At 42.9% G+C, this 21,407-nt stretch overlaps 1 protein-coding gene across 1 annotated transcript; it reads right to left on the reverse strand.

Moving 5' to 3' along the window:
- Window positions 1-5,048: 5,048 nt before the first annotated feature.
- On the reverse strand, window positions 5,049-19,906 carry CA7 (carbonic anhydrase 7). The gene is made up of 7 exons (XM_058155419.1): window positions 19,804-19,906; window positions 19,297-19,494; window positions 14,791-14,909; window positions 12,629-12,724; window positions 9,977-10,039; window positions 7,504-7,659; window positions 5,049-5,327 (listed from the first exon to the last, which is right to left on the reverse strand). The coding sequence occupies exons 1-7, from the start codon at window positions 19,904-19,906 to the stop codon at window positions 5,205-5,207; spliced, it is 858 nt and encodes a 285-aa protein (XP_058011402.1). The 3' UTR covers window positions 5,049-5,204.
- Window positions 19,907-21,407: the final 1,501 nt, after the last annotated feature.

A 21,407-nucleotide genomic window follows, 5' to 3' on the forward strand; every position in this document is an offset into this window, starting at 1 on the left:
GGGATTTTGGATATGGTCGTTAAGACTAATCCATGAATAAACTCTCTCGCCTTTGAAGGTCATTTTAAAGAGCTTTGGGTTAGGATTTTACAGAGGCCCCCAAACCAGAAAATCGTTTTGGGTTTTTTGTTTAAAAAAAAAACCAACGTGGACAGAAGAAATCAGGAGGTTGATAGTGGGGATGGAAAAACCCAGGTTGACGTTTGTCAGGCTTTCTGTTGCAAGTCTTTCCAAATTAAAAGAGCTTGGGTTTTTTTCCATCTGAAATCAGGTACTTGATCTACTCCTCTGGACTGTTATAAATGTCAGTGAGTTGGTCATTTTGGCCACCCTTTCTGTGTAGTTCCCGATTTATATTTAGGGGAAATGCCAAATGACAAAATGCATCTTAAGAATCAAAAATTAAAAAAAAAAACTTGAGGACCAAACCCCCTTTTTTAAAAAAGATGTTGAATGACACCCCCTGGATACCTTCAGTTATAATCAGAGGTGAGTTTCAGCAGGTTCTGACCAGTTCTGGAGAACGGGTAGTAAAAATTCTGATTGGCCCCACCCCAATCTATTCTCTGCCTCCCAAGTCCAGCTGATCGGGAGGAAATGGACCCGGATTGTTGGGGGGGGCAATAAGTTGACTTTGTAAATATACAAATAGAATGAGACTATTGCCTTATACACTGTAAGCCGCCCTGAGTCTTCGGAGAAGGGCGGGATATAAATGTAAATAAAAATTAAAAAAAAATGGGGATTTTGCAGTATCCTTCCCCTGCTATACCCACCAAGCAATGCCACACCCACCAAGCCAAACCCACAGAACCGGTAGTAAAAAAATTTGAAACCTACCACTGGTTATAATCTGTTAAAAAGCTGATGGACTATAAACCTCCAGAGAGCCATTTGGTTTAAAAAGCCCTACTTGCTGTTGTAACGTCTGTAGTAAAGAGTGAGTAGGTCTACAGTGTGGATTTTGGACCATACTTGGAAAAGGATCTCCAAGAGGTCAAGACACGTTTGATTTAATCTCAGTCATTACAAGAGTCCAGCTACTACTGTGAATGATAACGATCACAATATACAAAACTCCTCCTAAGCATATTGATTTGCTAAGAAACCGTTGGCAATGTTCCATTTTGCTCTCCTAATTCATGGAGCCCTTAAGGTAAAGGTAAAGGTTCCCCTCGCACATATGTGCTAGTCGTTCCTGACTCTAGGGGGCTGTGCTCATCTCCGTTTCAAAGCTAAAGATCCAGCGCTGTCCAAAGATGTCTCCGTGGTCATGTGGCCGGCATGACTAAATGTCAAAGGTGAACGGAACGCTGTTCCCTTCCCACCACAGGTGGTCCCTATTTTTCTACTTGCATTTTTTACGTGCTTTCGAACTGCTAGGTTGGCAGAAGCTGGGACAAGGAATGAGAGCTCACCCCGTTACATGGCACTAGGGATTCAAACCACTGCACTTCTGACCTTTTGATCGACAAGCTCAGTATCTTAACCACTGAGCCACCTCTATGGAGCCCTTACCCTAACCCTAAGTGGGTTTTACTCCAATGGGATTTTTCCATGTATTTTTCCAGGAAACCTACATAAGGCAGGCTTTAAAAGCATGCACTCTCCTAACCACACCCATGGGCTCCAAATCCATTGGCAATGTCCATTTTGCTCTCTGAATTCATAAAGCCCTAACCCTAAGTGGATTTGCCCCCCAATGGGATTTTCCCATGTATTTTACTAGGAAATGTAGATTGGGTGGACTTGTATATTCGGGACCCTCCTAAGCATACCAATGTGCTAGGAATCCATTGGCGAAGTCCATTTTGCTGTCCAAATTCATGGAGACATAACCCTAACCCTAAGTGGATTTGGCCATCCAATGGGATTTTCCCATGTATTTCCCCTGGAAACATAAATAGGGTGGCATCAAAACCTCTGCACCCTCCTAAGCCTACTGATGTGCTAGGAATCCATCGGCAATGTCCATTTTGCTGTCCAAATTCATGGAGACCTTACCTTAATCCTAAGTGGATTGCCCCCCCCCATAAGATTTTTGTATGTATTTTACCAGGAAACTGTCAATTGAAATAGAATGACTATGGCAAAAGAAAGCAAAAATAGCACCAATAGGTGCTTTGCAGCCAAAACAATCTGGAGCTGCACTTGAATGCTGTCAGTATTGACACAATCATCGTCAGTCAACCGCAAAAGGCAGCTTTACTTGGAACAGCTTACATCTCACCATGATACCTTTAATATTATTAAATAAGAACCTTTATCACAGGTCCTTGAGTAGCACTTGGTAGGTGGACATATGTGCCAAATCCAGTCCAAACCTCTCCCTGACTGTGTGACGAGCATTATAATTTAAAATTTGCATTATCAAATGATTTGGGGGAGGATGTTGTGGTCCGCTAGCAGCCTGCAGAGCTGGCAACGGAGTCGGACAACGATGAGGTTGAAGAAGAACATGGGCCAGTCCTGGAGGCTGGGAAAGGCCCGGATGAGGGCTCTGCGTCGGAGGCAGAGATGGGGCCAGGGCCATCTGGGAGTGATGTGTGGACTCTAGAGCCTCCAGAGGCAGAGGAACAGGAGGAGCCTGTTCCTAATGCACGCATGAGAAGAGCTGCCAGAAGGCAAGAGTTGCTAAAGCAAAGAGGATGACTTGGGAGTAGGGCCAAGAGATGATTGGCTCCTCCCATAAGGCTTAAAAGACCAGCAACGGCGTTTGGGCTCTTTGCCGGAAAACAACGTTGATAGAATTGCTCCTTGTCTTGCTGCATCTTCTACTTTTGAACTTTTGCCAAGAAAGGCCTTTGGCAGTTTGCCTAATTAGAGCAAGGCTGGTGATAAGACTGAAGAGTTGTGTTAGGAAGAGTTTGCTTTGATTTAGTTTGGACGACACTGAGAATGAGTTAATTCTCGCTGTTCTAATAAAGTCTGTTTGGGCCTGGGTCACAACAGAGGGTGACTTTACAACAAAGGTGTGAAAATTTGGGATATTCTCCAGTCTTGTAAAAATAAACAGAGAATACCCCAATACCTAAGCAAATGGGAAACTCAAGATACTGTTTGAGTCTAAACCGACTCTTGTGGTCTCTAGAAACTCAGCTATTTAATGATAAATGACATGTACTGTTTGGAAAGGCTTAGACTAAATCACGAGCATTACATGAAAGAAAGAAAATGGGTTTCTGTGTCAATTTTGAAGAACCATCATTAGTGGTTTGATCAGTGAAATGTGTAAACTTGGCATTTTTGAAGTTTATTCAAGAAAACATGGCTGCCACAAGGAAGGGGGGGGGCAACTTACTTACCCAAGCACTCTAGGTAGGACAAGAAACAATGGATGGAAACTAGCCAAGGGAGAACCAACTCAGAACTACCGTGTTTCCCCGAAAATAAGACCCTGTCTTATATTTTTCTGAACCCCGAAATAAGCGCTTGGCTTTATTTTCGAGGAGGTCTTATTATTTTGGGGCAAATGGAGCAAGACGGGGCTCCTCTTGCCGTCTTACCTGATTTCCAGCTCTGTCTCTCTAATCCTAACCAGAAGAAATGGCGGGGACTGGCTGCGCATGCGTTTAAATATTTTTGGGGAGGGCTTATTTTCTGGGGAGGGCTTATTTTCTGGGGAGGGCTTATTTTTGGGGAAACACGGTAAGGAGAACATATCTAACAGTGAGAACAATTAACCACTGGAACAAATTATCTTTGAAACTTGTGGATGCCCCAATACTGGAGGCTTTTAAGAAAAGACTTGACAGCCATCTATCGGAAATAGTATAGGTCGGGGTCTCCAACCTTGGTCCCTTTAAGACTTGCGGACTTCAACTCCCAGAGTCCCTCAGCCAGCAAGGCTGAGGGACTCTGGGAGTTGAAGTCCGCAAGTCTTAAAGGGACCAAGGTTGGAGACCCCTGGACTAGAAGACCTCCAAGGTGCCTTCCAGCTTTGTTAGCTATTGCTATCTAGGTCTGCAAAGGCCTGGAATGAATGAATGGGTGGTTTTCAAACGGACAGCATCCCTCTCTATTATCCCTGCTGGTTAGGACCAAGTTGAGAGTTTTAGATAAGCAGCATTTTTGAAGGACTATGGTTCTCTATCCTTGGCGAACATCTTCAAAAAGGATTGTCTGAAGCAGAAAAATAGAGCATGAAGGGCAATGAAGTTCGAGCAAAGCATTGAAGTATTGACGGCTTTAGTCAAGCACAAATTTCTACTGCTTATTTTAGGCTTTGCAGCTATAAAAGCATATCAGAGGGCAGCTAATAGTGATGGCTGTGAAAAATATATTGCCCTTTAACACCCATTAATTTTCAGGTAGAAACATTGAAGGACTTTTCATTCTGATTTCCTAAATTATCCAACTATTTTTTTTTTACAGTGGATGACAGGTAATGTGAACAGAAAATGATTTCAGTTCTCCAAAAGGCTGGTCCTTCCATAATCCAAGGAACCTCACAGACAAGCTGGGAGGCTTGGTGACCACTTGCACTTTTCAATAGTTCGGGGGTGGGGAGGAAGGAAGGTAGGAAGGAAGGTAGGTAGGTAGGAAGGAAGGAGGGAAGGAAGGGAAGGTAGGTAGATAGGAAGGTAGGAAGGAAGGGAAGGTAGGTAGGTAGGTAGGAAGGGAAGGAAGGAAGGAAGGGTAAGGAAGGTAGGAAGGAAGGTAAAGAAGGAAGGTAAGGTAGGTAGGAAGGAAGGAAGGTAGAAAGGAAGGTAGGAAGGAAGGTAAGGAAGGAAGGAAAGTAAGGAAGATGAAGAAGGAAGGTAGGAAGGAAGGAAGGAAGGAAGGTAAGAAGGAAGGTAGGAAGGAAGGTAGGAAGGAAGGTAAGAAGGGAGGGAGGGAGGTAGGAAGGAAGGAAGGAAGGAAGGAAGGAAGGAAGGAAGGAAGGAAGGAAGGAAGGAAGGTAAGGAAGGGAGGGAGGAAGGAAGGAAGGTAGGAAGGAAGGGAGATAGGAAGGAAGGTAAGGAGGGAAGGGAGGAAGGAAGGGAGGGAGGGAGGCAGGCAGGCAGGCAGGCAGGCAGGTTCAGGTACTTTTAAGCCTCTTCTGTGGAGGTCTGGAGTGGTATGGATGCTTTTCAAGATATCTTGAAATCATGTCAAAGTCAATAGATGTCCTGTAACCATCTTGCATTTTGCAGCCTTGGATGAAAATCAGTCTTTAAGTCCGCTGATTTTAGAAACGCTCTTCATGTTCTTCCTTCTCCTTTTTATACCCTGAAGGATGCACGAACGACCCTTCCCTTAAGAGGCTGGGGGGGACGAAAATTATTCACCATTGGGATTTTTTCATCTTCCTCTGTCGTAAAAAGAAGACTTCTGAATTTCTCCATCTGTAAACGCACACAAGACGGATAGAAACACAATCTGTAACTATGCTAACAAGCAAATCATACTAAAGAAAACTGAGCACTTTCCTCATTTTTTTATTTCGTTCTGTTCATCCAGTCATCTTCATAGCTAGGCTATTCCATCCAGTGTTATTTGAGGGGAGTGGGGTTTGCAACAGATTTGCAAAATTTGATTTTAAACAATTAAAGCATCCTAGCAACCAAAGAAATACAAAAAAAAGTCTACATGTTGGTACAATGTACACACAATGCTTTTAAATCTGAAATACAGCAACACACACAAAAAGAAATGTATATAACGCCTAAGTACTGTAGTAAAGGGGAAAACAATTACAATGGAAACACAATGTAACCCAGCTTAATGGCAATCGAAACTTAAGTCCTTACCTGATGTTTAAAGGACTTTTTTCCCTGAAAGATTACATTTAGAAATAATGAGAATAATTTAACAGATATAGAATCCATCTCAGCCACAGTTCTGTGGCCGAGTGAAGCTCATCTCCGTACAGTTCATTCTACAGATGTTAATGGTTCATTCTACGGATGCTAATGGTAGGTGGGCAACCTTAATATCCTGCTGTCTCCTTTGCAATGTTTTGGTTTTCGGTCTTTATAAAGAACATTTTAAATATGCAAAACTGGGCAACTCCTTTTCTTAATCTCACAGTGCTCTTTAAGACCACACTACTACGATTTGCCAGAAAAATCAAATACAGGTAGTCCTCAACTTATAACAGTTCAGTTAGTGACTGTTGGAAGTTACAACAGCACTAAAACAGTGATTTATCCCCTTGGTCACATGATTGAAATTCAGATGCTTGGCAACTGACTCATATTTATGATCGTTGCAATGTCCTGAAGTCATGTGATCGCGACTTCTTGTGTCTGTTGTGGTCCGCCAGCAGCAGAGTCAGACAGTGAGGAGAGGACAATGGGCCAGTCCTGGAGTCAGAGGAAGGCTTGGATGAGGGCTCTGCATCGGAGAAGAGATGGGGCCAGGGCCATCTGGGAGCGATGCGTGGACTCTGGAGCCCACAGAGGTGGACAGCAGAGAGGCAGAGGAACAGGAGGAGCCTGATCCTAGTTCACGCATGAGAAGAGCTGCCAGAAGGCAAGAGCAACTGAAGCAAAAAGGATGACTTGGGAATAAGGCCAGAAGATGATTGGCCACTCCCATAAGGCTTAAAAGAGCAGCAACGAGCAGTTGGGTTCTTTGTGGAAAAGCAATGTTGATTCCATTGCTTTTTGTCAGCATCTCTTGAACTTTGTGGGGGTTTTGCCATGAAAAGCCTTTGGCAGGTTGCCAAAGACAGCAAAGGTTGGTGATAAGGCCGAAGGACTGTTTATGAAGAATTTGTTCTGTACTAAGCTGAGAATGGATTAATTCTCAGCTGTTTTAATAAAATAAGTTTGTTCAGGCCTGAATTGTGTTTGGGTCTCGGTCACAACAGTGGTCGTAAGTCGAAGATGGTACCTGTATTAACCATGTTAATTCTCTGCTGATTTTCAGTGGAACCTGTCTCCACGTGTAAATAAACATACCTATAAATCCCTCTCCAAAATGATGATAATTTTTAAAATCGTGGAGGAAAAAAAAAATCCATTTATCTGGATAGGATACCTAAACCTTTTGCAGCTTGGTTGCTGAAAGTGCATTTCCAGGAGAATAACTTTTGTACATATATATGTAGGTCTTTGGTTATTCGGGTTTTCTCCCGCGTAAAATTGGAAGTCTTGGCGACATTTCGACGAAGTCTCATTCGTCATCTTCAGGCTTCAGCTTCGTGCTTCTGGGAGCACGAATATATATATATATATATATTTTCTGAGGTTTTCATGGGTGTTTGTATGTAGGTCTTTGGTTGTTCGGGTTTTCTCCCGTGTAAAATTGGAAGTGTCTTGGCGACGTTTCGATGAAGTCTCATTCGTCATCTTCAGGCTTCAGCTTCGTGCTTCTTTGTGCTCCCAGAAGCACGGTTGAAGCCTGAAGATGACGAATGAGACTTCGTGAAACGTCGCCAAGACACTTCCAACACACACACACACACACACACACACACACACACATATATATAATTTTCTCCTCATAACTACCAGGAAGAATATTTTCCGTAAACCTCGGACAACTGGATTCTCATCACTCACCCACAAGATTTACCTGTTTCTCTGATATTTGGATGGCTTCCTTCAGTACTATCCAGGTTACACTCTCATGAAGAGGTGGCGTTGTCAAAGATCCGGCATAAGTCCAGTACTTTTTGCCAGCAGGAAGCAGAGTGCTTGGGTTGAAAGAGCTGAATTCAGCTTTTGTTCCCTAGGAGAAGTTTCAACAGGAAGGAGAACATTTGACATTTGGGATTTAAAAATAAAATAAAATTAAGAGACAGCTTCACTGGGAGAAAGCAATTACTGTAGGTTCGGAAGAGTTAGCTGTAAAAGGAAACCAGGCCGCCAAAGGACACAATGGCTGTACACCCTCAAAGCTGACACCAGTCAGATCATAGAGGAATTCAAAGGAGTAGTGCAAGATCGGAGGACTTGGAGAGATCTGGCTGACAGAAACACCAAGAGTCAGACATGATTGAATCAGTGGTGAAATGCAAATTTTTTTTGCTACCGGTTCTGTGGGTGTGGCTTGGTGGGGTGTGTCATGTGACTGGGTGGGTGTGGCCAACTTTTTTTTTTTAACTTTTTAAAGCATTTTTTATTACCTATTTGCCCGAACCGGTAGTAAAAAAATGCTTTAAAAAAGTAAAAAAAAAAAAAAGGTTCCGACGATCGCGTGGCACAGCTGTGATCATCGGAACCATTTTTTTTTTTACTTTTTAAAGCATTTTTTAACTACTGGTTTGCCTGAACCGGAGCAAACCGGTAGCATTTCACCCCTGGACTGAATGGATAACATCATCATCATCATCATCATCAAGAGACGACTAAAGATGCAAACAAAAATTATTTTTTAAAAAAACTCTCGGAAACTACAAATAAACAAAAACGAGACAAGCAAAAACCCCAAAGCACTAACAGAACTAAAAAGTTACTTCCATGCTGAACTGGTGAATAAAACGAAAGAGACACAAAATGGATCTGTGATATGGAACGAACTAAGAAAAAAACAAACCAGATTCCTTACCAGAAGCCCACTGTAATTTTTTTTTTGTACTGCAAGCTTAAAAGAATTTTATAAAAGTTAGAAAACTTGGGGTTTTTTTTGCATGAATAATGTAATATAATTCACATCCCGCCCCCCCAAAAAACCAACACCCACCAATGCTATAGATGTCAGTTTTGCATTATGATGTCATGCAAAACTGATCTTCAAATATGAAAGAATATTTGAAGCAGGTGCATAAAATCTTGAGCATCAAGATAAATAGATAGAATGGCACACTTCTATAAATATTACAGCTTGCACAGTTTAATTGGATTTAACTTCCATAATTCACTTAAGCGCAATTGATTTCCATAGGTTACTTCCAAGGGCATTAATTCTGGATTCAGTCTAAAATATCCAGCAGAATCCAAGTATAATATCCCTTCCTCTTGTTATCACAAAATTGAATCTTTCTGGGATACGCAAGAGATGTGCAGTGTGTTGGATTTGATTCCGTAAACATACTTGGAGAAGGCAGGGCCACAAACGTAGCATCTGTCTACTTCTTCCTTAGAAGTAATATGGAGGAAAGACAGTAGAAGGAAAACTCCAATAACTACTTCAGAATGTCATTATATGTTCATGTGATTTGTCTCTCCCTTTCTTCCCTATCATATATCAGGTTCACTGAAATTCTGTTGTAAAGTTAGATATTAAGCTTCAGGAGAGTTTGAACTAGGCCAAAATAGGGTTGATAGTTTGTAGTTCAAAATATAATGGAAACTAGTGGTGAAATGTAAAATTCGTTACTACCGGTTCTGTGGGCGTGGCTTGGTGGTGGTGGGGTAATGTGACTGGGTGGGCATGGCCAACTTTTTTTTTCCTTTTAAAAGCATTTTTTCTACAACCCCTTCGGCGGAAGAGGTTTTAAAAGCCTCTGACGATCCCAGCTGAGCCGCACGATCATCAGAGCCTTTTTTTTACTTTTAAAAGCATTTTTTCAGCCAAAGAAAAAAATGCTTTTAAAAGTGAAAAAACAAAACAACCTCTGATGATCACGCAGCTCAGCTGGGCATGGTGGGGGGCAGGGATTTTTGCTACCAGTTCTCCGAACCACCCGCTGCCATCGCTACCAGATCAGGCGATCCGGTCCGAACCGGGAACATTTCACTCCTGATGGAAACCCATCCATTCAGCTCAGCATGCTGTTTGAATTTGACCGTTACATGAAACCATGATGTTTTGTAGGAGACAGTAGATATCCTTCTGAAGATGTCTTCTTCCTTCTGAAGCCTAGAAGTTCTAGAGAAGTTCTGATTTGATTCCAACCGCTATTGAGAAAGTGGGTGGAGTTTGTCTACAGGGAGAAACAGGTTATCTGGATCGCTTCCAGTGATGTTGCAGGCCCAGGCATATCTAACCACTGACTCAAAATGTCCATAAAAGAAGGGTGAACATAAGAGACAAAAACCCAATAAGAAATACTGTCAACGTTCATGTCCATATCATTCAAGAGCCATCTATTTTGAAAACTTACTTTAAATTTGACCATATAGAAGGCGTCAGTCAATCGGTTCATAGTAGTATGTTCTTCTCCAACCTAAAGGCCAGAGAAGGTACAATATGAGGCAATTACAATACAGAGTAAGTTCATAATTTCTTCAGTCTGTGGCTTGTAGACTTCTGCTCTACCCATTACTGAAACCATTCAGTTTTTTTAGAAACACTAAAAAGAGGTTATAATAAAAGAGAAGGGGATGAGTATATGATCACATCTTCCTTTTTCTTTTCCCTGAGCCTGGAATGATTTTCTGAGGGCGGTGTGCCTAAAATGACACTAACTCATTCACTCATATTCCTCTTGTGCAAACCCATAGTTTTGTCACTACTCTCTCCTAACCCAGTTCACTTCCCGGTTTTGTTTACCTGGGAAAAAGTAGGAGGAGAGACCATTAGGTACCCCACTTTGAGTTGTACCCTACCGAAATGGTGGAATATCAATCAAAACACACCTATTATTTGATAAAATAAGTAAATAAAATATCCTTTCAGACTTGATTGCCTCCTGGTGTACATTTTCAAGATGGAAAGCCTGTTCATGTCTTCACACAGAGAAACTCATAGCATTGCAGACACTGTAGAAGAGGGCTCCCCAATCTTTCGGGCTTCAGGGACCCACTAAATTCATAATTTTAAATCCCGCAGATCACTAATATGATCTGCTTAATGACTGGCTGGATGGGCGTGGCTAGGTGGTCATGTGCTGGGTGGGCGTGGCCAACTCAATGTCACTCACGTCGAGGGGTGCCTCATCAGGCTCTACTTGCTCCTCCCCTCCCAGCCACTTCTCGTCTCCCCGCTCGGGCTCCTTAGTGCCCCAACAGGAAGCATTTGTTGGGAGCTAAGAGTTGGCAAAACAGCTGGCTCAGTTCAAATTGGATCTGGCTGAGAAGGAGGCTCAGCAGAAGCACCTCACTGAGGACTACGAGCATAGGCTTTCCAAACAGAGGGAAGACCTGTGGGAGTGCAAGGCCAGGTACTGGCGCCTGGAGGCTCAGCGGGCTGAGATGGTCAGCCAGTTCCAGACCATGATGCAGTCTCACTGGAACAAGGCCCTCTGGCTCTTCGCCACCAGCGGCGCTTCCCTCCAGCCTTCGCCCAAAGCCCCACACCAGGAAGCCAAAGCAGATCCCAAGTGGGAATTTCTGGCCCCCTCCAACCCACACAAAAAGACCACAAAGGGGGAGACTCTCTGCAGCAACACAAATGTTCATTGCATATATCCGGCCCAGGGGTCATAGTTTGAGGACCCCTGATTTAGTGCAATATTAAAAAATGCAAATAATTTTTCTGCGGACCACCAAAATTTTCTCGTGGACCACCTGTTGGTGACCACTGCTGTAGAAGACTCATGTAAACTGATAGGACCACAAATTTCAGCAGGAGCCTGGCATCCCCCTTTTCCAACTAACGGATTTTATGAACAGTTGTGAGCTGCACTGCACCTTTTAATAAAAATGTGTAGGTTGGAAATATTTTATTATCTGGATCAGAGGTGGGTTTCAGCAGGTTCTGACCAGTTCTGGAGAACCGGTAGCGGAAATTTTGAGTAGTTCGGAGAACCGGTAATAAAAATTCTGACTGGCCCCTCCCCCATCTATTCTCTGCCTCCCAAGTCCCAGCTGATTGGGAGAAAATGGGGATTTTACAGTAACTTTCTCTTGGATTCAGGAGGGAATGGAAATTTTACAGTATCCTTCTCCTGCGATCCCCACCAAGCCACGCCCACCAAGCCACACCATGCCCACCAAGCCACAGTAGTAAAATTTTTTGAAATCCACCACTGATCTGCATTCTTCTGGATTTGCAGCCTTGCGGTTGTCTATCCTTTCACCTTGATACTGTTCACCTTTTGTGTTAAGCTATGTGCTTCATAGGGACGCGGTGGCTCAGGGGCTAGGATGTTGAGCTTGTCGATCGAAAGGTAAGCAGCTCAGTGGTTCGAATCCCTAGTGCTGCTGTGTAATGGAGTGAGCTCCCAATACTTGTCCCAGCTTCTGCCAACCTAGCAGTTTCGAAAGCATGTAAAAATGCAAGTAGAAAAAATAGGGACCACCTTTGGTGGGAAGGTCACAGCGTTCCGTGCGCCTTTGGCGTTGAGTCATGCCGGCCACATGACCACGGAGACGTCTTTGGACAGCGCTGGCTCTTCGGCTTTGAAACGGAGATGAGCACCGCCCCCTACAATCGGCAACGACTAGCACGTATGTGCGAGGGAAACCTTTACCTTTACTATGTGCTTTATGATGGTTTGCTGAAGAGAGCGCACTATGCTTTTTTTTTTTTACTTAATGCAAGCCATAAGCCAGGATTTTCAAACCAGAAGAACTGACCTTACTTAGCATATTGAGAAAAAATAACAACCAACCAACCAATCATGTGATGGCAAAGGAAAGATTAAATAAATTTAAGTTTAAATAAATAAAGTTTAAATAAATAAATAAATAAATAAAGATGTGACCTCAAATGCTGTATATCTGGGGTGTCCAATCGTGGCAACTTTACGTTCCATGGACTTCAGTTTCAGAATTCTGGGAGTTGAAGTCCACAAGTCTTGGACACCCTTGCGGTACAGCATGTGTTGATGGGTGATAAGCATATGACACATACAAGATGCAGAGGCTCTCACCTCTAAGAAAACCCCAATCACTGCAAGGCCATCTGGGGCAGCTACAGCTTCTCCAAACGTCGTGTATTTCTTGGCATTCCAGTGAACTAAATGGAGCTTGGGAGGAGAACCAGACAATGCCGTTATCCGAAACATAAACGAGCAAGGTCTTATTCTTCCTATCCTGGACCACATGAAGCAGGTGAGTTGAATCAGAGGTGGGTTTCAGCAGGTTCTGACCAGTTCTGAAGAACCAGTAGCGGAAATTTTGAGTAGTTCGGAGAACTGGTAAATATCACCTCTGACTGGCCCCGCCCCCATCTATTCTTTGCCTTCCGAGTCCCAGAGGAAATGGGGATTTTGCAGTAACCTTCCCCTGGAATGGGATGAGAATGGAGTATCCTTTCCCTGCCACGGCCACCAAGCCACACCCTCAGAACCGGTAGTAAAAAAATTTGAAACCCACCACTGACCACATCCATAATGAACCAAGATCAGATTATTTAATGCCATTGTCATACTGGCTGCCAGTATGTCCCAGCCGATCAGGAGGAATTGGGGATTTTACAGTAACCTTCCCCCAGGAGTGGGGTGGGAATGGAGATTTAACGGTTTCCTTCCCCTGCCACGCCCACCAAGCCACACCCTCAGAACCGGTAGTAAAAAAATTTGAAACCCACCACTGACCACATCCATCATGAACCAAGATCAGATTATTTAATGCCATTGTCATACTGGCTGCCAGTATGTCCCAGCCGATCGGGAGGAATTGGGGATTTTGCAGTAACCTTCCCCTGGATTGGGGAGGGAATGAGGATTTTACAGTAACCTTCCCCCAGGAGTGGGGTGGGAATGGAGATTTTACAGTTTCCTTCCCCTGCCACGCCCACCAAGCCACACCCTCAGAACCGGTAGTAAAAAAATTTGAAACCCACCACTGAGCTGAATGTATTGCTTTGTACCAAAAAAAAAGTCGAATTTTTGGAAGGTCCAATAACATTGGCAGATAGTTGTATTTTTACCAGAAAGCCAGGGGAAAATGCTAAGGAAACTTCAGCTTTAGAAAAGTGTTCTAGAGCAGCCATTTCCCCAGCCAGCTACTCCTTGGGGAATTCTGGGAGTTGTTCACACATCTTAAAGTCGCCATCGCTGAGAAACACTGCTCTAGATATCCATATATGCAGTGGTGGGATTCAAATGATTTAGCAACTGGTTCTCTCCCCTAATGACCAGCTGGGTAGGCGTGGCTCAATGGTCATGTGACCATGTGGCATGGCCAACTCAATGTTACATTGATGGGCGTTTCGCCTTAGCTGTTACAATGTAATAAGGATTAACCAGAGAGGCAGTTTCTGCTTTCTGTAAGCAGGGCAATAAAGATTAGGCTAGAAACACCACCAGAATGTTTCCTTCCTGCCTTCCTTACAGGATTAGCCCTGTAAAGTGGAAAAAAACAAAATAAGATTTCTTCCAACAACCGTTCTTCCGAACTGCTTTGAAAGTTAACAACCGGTTTTCCCGAATAGGTGCGAACCGGCTGAATCCCACCACTGCATATATGTGAATTAAAATTATGAGCTTAGATCAGTGACTGCCGCTAAATCTTTTTGTAGCAACTGGATTCACATAGAGGAAAAATAAAGGAACAAGAAGATTTGCAGGATATTAACATTTAATGGGAAATTAAGTCCTAAAAAAAAAACAATATCCAAAACAGATTCAGGAAGGAGAGGTCTGACAACATAAATGCAGTTTGCTTACATGTGGCTTAATATATTAAGTGAATCTAACTACTATACTTTCCAAACCATAATTTATGAATATGCATGTGTGAACCCAGCAAATGGTCAATAAACCGTGGTTAAACAAAGCATAATGTGTCCTGTGAAATTTTACTTGTGTGAAATTAACTTTTTTTAAATTGGCTATTTGCTGTTTTCCACATTCTTGCTAAATGATGTAGGATAAAGGACAAGCCTCCAGGTCCCATTTTTATACAGAACTATTTAAATAACTTTATTTTTAGATAATCGCGTATCTATGCCAGGCACAAAGCTTTGCTTTTAAAAATCTGGAGACCATTCAGCACTTTTTGGCTAATCTGAAAGTCCACAGATGCTCCATCTCCTTTAAGCTTTATTTTGTGCACAGTTTTGCTCTTGTCAACGTTGATAATAACTCACCTCGCAAGGGAAAGATTTCCCATTTATGGTATGCTCGGATCCAGACTTTTGGCTTGTCCCCCAGTGAAAATGGAATTGTTTCAGCCTATAAGGGTTTTCCAAGGGGCCTCCACTGATAGCTGGAACCCAAAAAGAAAGCAGGAATGGATAGATGTTCTGTTAGGAGTAGTAACAACCATGTATTCCTTTCTTCCCATCTTCACTGGCCAAAGGCAGACGACAAAAGGGCAGGTGGCTGTAGTGATTAAGGCATCAGGTTAGAAACTGCGAGACCCTGAGTTCTAGTCAGGGGTGGGATTGAAAAATTTCAGCAACCAGTTTGCTCCCCAGTTGCTGGCTGGGCGTGGTCATGGGAGTGTGGTTTACTCAGGGCATTTTCGCCCTCCCCAGGCTCTGGAGGCTTTCTTCGAGCCTCCAGGAGGGTGAACTGTTTCCAGACTTCCGGTACTTCCGGTAGGCCTGTTTTTCACCCTCCCCAGGCTCCAGAGGCTTTCCTGGAGCCTCCAGGAGAGCAAAAATGGTCTCCCCTGGGCATCGGAGGCCCTCCGGTGGCTGGAAAGAGGGCCGTTCCAGACTTCCGGTCGGCCCATTTTTCACTCTCCCAGAGCCTCTGCGCGTGCCCTACACTTACCTGGCATCCAAAACAGGCCGCGTGGAGACTCCTGGGACGGGAGGGGAGGGATGGGCGGGGTCAGTCAGTTCTTGGAACAACCGATTCAGCAAAGCAGATTAAAATTAACATCCAGTTCTCCCGAACCGGTACAAACCGGCTGAATCCCAGGCCTGGTTCTAGTCCCACCTTAGGCACAAAATCAGCTGGGTGACCTTAGTTCCAGTCCTTTTAATTCAGCCCTACAAAATAGGCAATGGAAAACCGCTTCCAAAATCAATTGCCAGGAAAATTGCAGGAACTAGCCCAGGCAGTCGCCAGGCGTCAAAAACGGACTTGGGAAAAAACAACAACCAGAAAGTGAAAAACTAAAGGGATTACAATAAGAAAGTTTCTGTAAGGAAGACCAGATGGACACTTTCTAGATTTACAGTTTTATTTACAACGCACAGCAGTTTACAAGGAGAAACAAAAACGGTCCCTTTTCAAAATGGTAGGTTTTGCCTCCCAAAAAACCCCAGAGAGTTCCATATAGTCAAGTGCATTTCTCTGTCTTACGCTCCAAAAACACCTTGACTGGCTCACATGTCAAATTAAGCCACTTCGCTTAACCAGAGTTTACTGAGTATGTAACAATTGTCTGGTTTCACACCACAGCCATAAATGTTGTAATGATGTCTTACCTTCTTTGAAACAAATGCGGATAACACCAGGGGTGAAATGTAAAATTTGTTACTACCGGTTCAGTGGCCGTGGCTTGGTGGTGGTGGGGTAATGTGACTGGGTGGGCGTGGCCAGCTTTTTTTTTTTTTTACTTTTAAAAGCATTTTTTCTACAACCTCTTCGCCCGAAGAGGTTGTAAAAAATGCTTTTAAAAGGCTCCTCTGAAAATCCCAGCTGAGTTGCCTGATCGTCAGAGGCTTTTCTTTTCTTTTAAAAGCATTTTTTTTTGCCTTTAAAAGAAAAAAAAAGCCTCTGACAATCAGGCAACTCAGCTGGGATCGTTTTACAACCTCTTCAGCTGAAAAGGTTGTAGAAAAAATGCTTTTAAAATTAAAATGGAAAGGGATAAAAATCAGATTAAAGAATTGGAAAATCAATTTTTGCTTACTAAAGAAAAAAAAATTCTTGAGGAGCTTAATATGTTAAGAAATAAAATGATAGAAGAGGATATAGAGTTGGTAAAAAGAAATTTGAGATATTTAAATAGGATTTTTTTTGAATTTAGTAACAGAAACTCTAAGTTATTGGCAAAGATGGCGAAAAATAAAAGAGAGAAGAGAGAAATTGGAGCTTTGATAGATGATAAAGGCATAAGATGTTATAAAAAATTAGAGAAATGTGAAGTGGTTAGAAATTTTTTTCAGAATTTATATTCAAAGAAACCAGTTAATCGGGGAAAATTGCAAAGTTATTTAGAAAAATATGTGGTGAAAATTGATCAAACATATAAAGAATTGATGGAAGAAGATATAACACAAGATGAGATTAATGGAGTTATACAAAAAATAAAGTTAGGGAAAGCTCCAGGTGAGGATGGATTACCTGCTGAAAAAATGCTTTTAAAAGCCTCTGATGATCCCAGCTGAGCCGCGCGATCATCAGAGGCTTTTTTTTTTACTTTAAAAGCATTTTTCTACAACCTCTTCGCCAAGAGGTTGTAAAAATGCTTTTAAAAACTCCTCTGAATCCCAGCTGAGTTGCCTGATCGTCAGAGGCTTTTCTTTTCTTTTAAAAGCATTCTTTTTGCCTTTAAAAGAAAAAAAGCCTCTGACAATCAGGCAACTCAGCTGGGATCGTTTTACAACCTCTTCAGCTGAAAAGGTTGTAGAAAAAATGCTTTTAAAATTAAAATGGAAAGGGATAAAAATCAGATTAAAGAATTAGAAAATCAATTTTTGCTTACTAAAGAAAAAAATTCTTGAGGAGCTTAATATGTTAAGAAATAAAATGATAGAAGAGGATACAGAGTTGGTAAAAAGAAATTTGAGATATTTAAATAGGAATTTTTTTGAATTTAGTAACAGAAACTCTAAGTTATTGGCAAAGATGGCGAAAAATAAAAGAGAGAAGAGAGAAATTGGAGCTTTGATAGATGATAAAGGCATAAGATGTTATAAAAAATTAGAGAAATGTGAAGTGGTTAGAAATTTTTTTCAGAATTTATATTCAAAGAAACCAGTTAATCGGGGAAAATTGCAAAGTTATTTAGAAAAATATGTGGTGAAAATTGATCAAACATATAAAGAATTGATGGAAGAAGATATAACACAAGATGAGATTAATGGAGTTATACAAAAAATAAAGTTAGGGAAAGCTCCAGGTGAGGATGGATTACCTGCTGAAAAAATGCTTTTAAAAGCCTCTGATGATCCCAGCTGAGCCGCGCGATCATCAGAGGCTTTTTTTTTTACTTTAAAAGCATTTTTTTGGGCGAAGAAAAAAAATACTTTTAAAAGTTAAAAAAAAAAAACCTCTGCTGATCGCATGGCTCAGCTGTGCATGGGTGGGGGCAGGGATTTTTGCTATCGGTTCTCTGAAACACCCGCTGCCATCGCTACCAGATCGGGCGTTCCGGTCCGAACCGGGAGCATTTCACCCCTGGATAACACCCAGGGTCATCCACAGAAGCCCTGCCTTCCAGGTGCCCAATTCCAAAGTCCAAAATTATTTTAACTGCCGGGGCTGAAATGCGCTGGCTGAAATGTGTGCCAAGTCATCTATTTTAGTGCCTTTCAAGGGCACCAAAGTCTTAATGCTGTGCTGAGATCTGCAGTTTTTCCCCTTTCAAAAGAGGCTTTTGATGTATTAGCTCATTCTCAAGATGCTTGAGCATCTTTCCAATTCTGCGTATCGGTTCCATCTGAGTGGCCCTAAAGATGGAATACATTTCTGAATGATCGCTGGAATTCCCACTAATCTTGGAGCCATCACTGTTTCTTAGGTTCATTTCATGCTAGTCATAGATTATATCTTGTGTAAAAAGCTACAGGGGGTGTGTCTGTCTGTCAGTGGTGGGTTTCAAAATTTTTTTACTATCGGTTCTGTGGGTGTGGCTTAGTGGGCGTGACGTGGCTTGGTGGGTGTGGCTTGGTGGGCGTGACAGGGGGAGGATACTGTAAAATCTCCATTCCCACCCACTCCAGGGGAAGGTTACTTCAAAATCCCCATTTCCTCCCTGTTGTGTCTTGCCCGCTCTCACCGCAGCCGGGGTCTGCTTATCTGCTTCCGAACGCTGAAGAATGTCCTCCCGGCCCCAGCCCTGGCTCCATGCCCAAGCAGGCTGCAGAGGAGGGAGCACCCCCCAGCCCCAGCCCTGGCTCCATGCAAACGGAGCAGCTAGACCCCTCCCCCTCCCCCTCCTCCACAGCATGTGAGCCTGAGGAAAGTTTATTTCCAACAGCTGCTGATTGGAGTGACCCTCGCATCAGAAGACTGGATAGGCGGAGGCAACAGAAGGAAGGGAGGGGCAGGCCTTAATGAGTGCTGAGTCATGGAGCCACACCCCATGGCCTATATAAAGGATCTGCTTTCTGGCAGTCTCTGAGTCAGGCAAAGTCGAACTTATCTTGCTGAAGTCACTTACTGGTCTCCTGCCTGCTCTGAGGACTTTGCTAGGACTTTGGGCAGAGCTGCAGAGGCAAGCCTGATTCGGATTTCCCTGACCCTGCCGTCAGCGGAGGAGTGGGATAAGACACTCCCAATCAGCTGGGACTTGGAAGGCAGAGAATAGATGGGGGCGGGGGCAGTCAGAATTTTTACTACCGGTTCTCCGAACTACTCAAAATTTCCACTACCGGTTCTCCAGAACTGGTCAAAACCACCTGAAACCCACCTCTGTGTGTGTGTGTGTGTGTGAGGGTGAAAGTTTTCAAAATCAATAAACTCTGGCTCACCTGTTTTGTCATCTACATCCTTGAAATCCACCATGACGGAATGTCCATTGTTGGAGATACCAAGAGATGAATCCGATTCATAGGAAATATGGAGAGGCTTCAAACTGGGGTCATAGATCGCTTGCGTGGAGATGATATCGATTGGAGATTGACGGCTGCCTTGGGCAATGGGATAAGACTTATACCATAGAGAAGGTCCTTTGGGGAGAAAGAAAGAACAGCTAAGAATGCCTTTCAAAATCACAAAACTTGTTCCTCTTCTTCCCCTACATGTTTGGAGTCCTCCTAGTCATTTTAAAGTTGACCCATTAGCAGAGAATTCTTTCGTTGAGGAGGTCACGTTAGCAAAACATTTGCAAGTTCAGGAGGGGGATTCTTAGCTTAGGAAAGTTACAGCCGCAACTCCTGGCATTTCCTGTGAAAAAATTTGGAATTGGGGCAAGAGATGTCAGGAGGGAGAGATTTATGGAGATCAGCCGCAGTCAGATGGTGATAAACAGCACCTACTTTTAAGGCAGAGTTGGACTTCTGCTTGTTCAAGAGTGCAAACCATAAAGCTATTTGTGATTACATCTGATAAAGCTGATAGTGATATCTTTGGCAGAGACATAGATCTACCGTGCAATTCATCAACGTAATATGCTCACTGCTAAAACAACCACTAAATTAACGAGAATCATTATCTCCTTTTGCCTGGTTTGGGATGAGTTTCAGTACAGCCAGCCCTCAACTTACAACAGTTCATTTAGTGACCGTTCAAAGTTACAACAACACTGAAAAAAGTGACTTACGACCATTTTTCACACTTACAACCAGGGCAGCATCCCCAAAGTCACGTGATTTATATTCAGATGCTTGATAAGAGATTCGTATTTATGATGGTTGCAATGTCCCCGGGCTCTCTGATAACCTTTTGTGACTTTCTGACCCTGGGGAAGCCAGATTCACTTAACAACCCTGTTACTAATTTAACAAGTGCAATGTGTCACTTAAATGTGGCAAGAAAAGTCATAAAATGGAGATGTCAAAAGGATTTTGTGGTTTCCGGTGTTTTTTAACAGCCGGTTCTCTGCCCTAATGACCAGCTGGGTAGGTGTGGCTAGGGGGTCATGTGACTGGTGAAAGGGAGTGACATTGAGTTGGCCACGCCCATTCAGGTTTTTGTGGTTCCCGGTGTTTTCTGTGGGAAATGGGTCCAGATGGCTCTCTGAGTGTTTAAGGTTGCGGACCCCTGAGTTTGACAATCTTTTCCCCCCAATAAAGGAGAATATTTGTAGCTCAGGGTTGAAATGAGGGGTCCTTGGTGTCTCCTGAGCTTGGTTGTTTGCTTGCACACGTGTTGTTGAGCCATGGTGGCGCAGTGGTTGGAGTGCAGTACTGCATGCTACTTCTGCTGCCTGCCGGCTGCCTGCAATTTGGGCAATTCAAATCTCACCAGGCTCAAGGTTGACTCAGCCTTCCATCCTTCCGAGGTGGGTAAGACCATGAGTATGACCCAGATTGTTGGGGGCAATGGGCTGACTCTATAAACCGCTTACAAGGGGGCTGTAAAGCACTGTGAAGCGGTATATAAGTCTAAGTGCTATAGCTATTGTTACCAACTAGGTCATACTCATCAATGCGTATGGTGACCTATGCACTGATGATGTTACCTAGTTGGTTAATGAACTGACTGAGGGGTCCTTGGTGGTGGTCTCTGAGCTTGGTTGTTTTCTTGCAGAGCTTTCATTACTCAAACTAGGTAACATCATCAGGCTAGATCTTTCCCCCTTGATCACTCAACTGGTCTGAGATAAGCCACAAAGAACAAATCCATGTGCAGAACTCAGTTACTGACTGAAACCTCTCTTCAACCTTATTTATTTTATTTTATTTATTTAATTAAACTTTTATACCACCCTTCTCCCGAAGGACTCAGGGCGATATACAGCCTACATTTAAAACAATTTATATACACACTAAAATAACAATTAAAAAACTTATTCAATAAAAGGCCAAAATTAAAACCGTCCAATTGACCATATAAAATACCCAATAAAATTACAATTGAAAAAATTTAAAATTTAAAATTTAGAATTTAAAAATCAGGCCAGTCCCTTGGATCAGTATCC

The sequence above is a fragment of the Ahaetulla prasina genome, chromosome 12 (assembly GCF_028640845.1).
Source record: "Ahaetulla prasina isolate Xishuangbanna chromosome 12, ASM2864084v1, whole genome shotgun sequence".
Taxonomy (NCBI): Eukaryota; Metazoa; Chordata; class Lepidosauria; order Squamata; family Colubridae; genus Ahaetulla; species Ahaetulla prasina.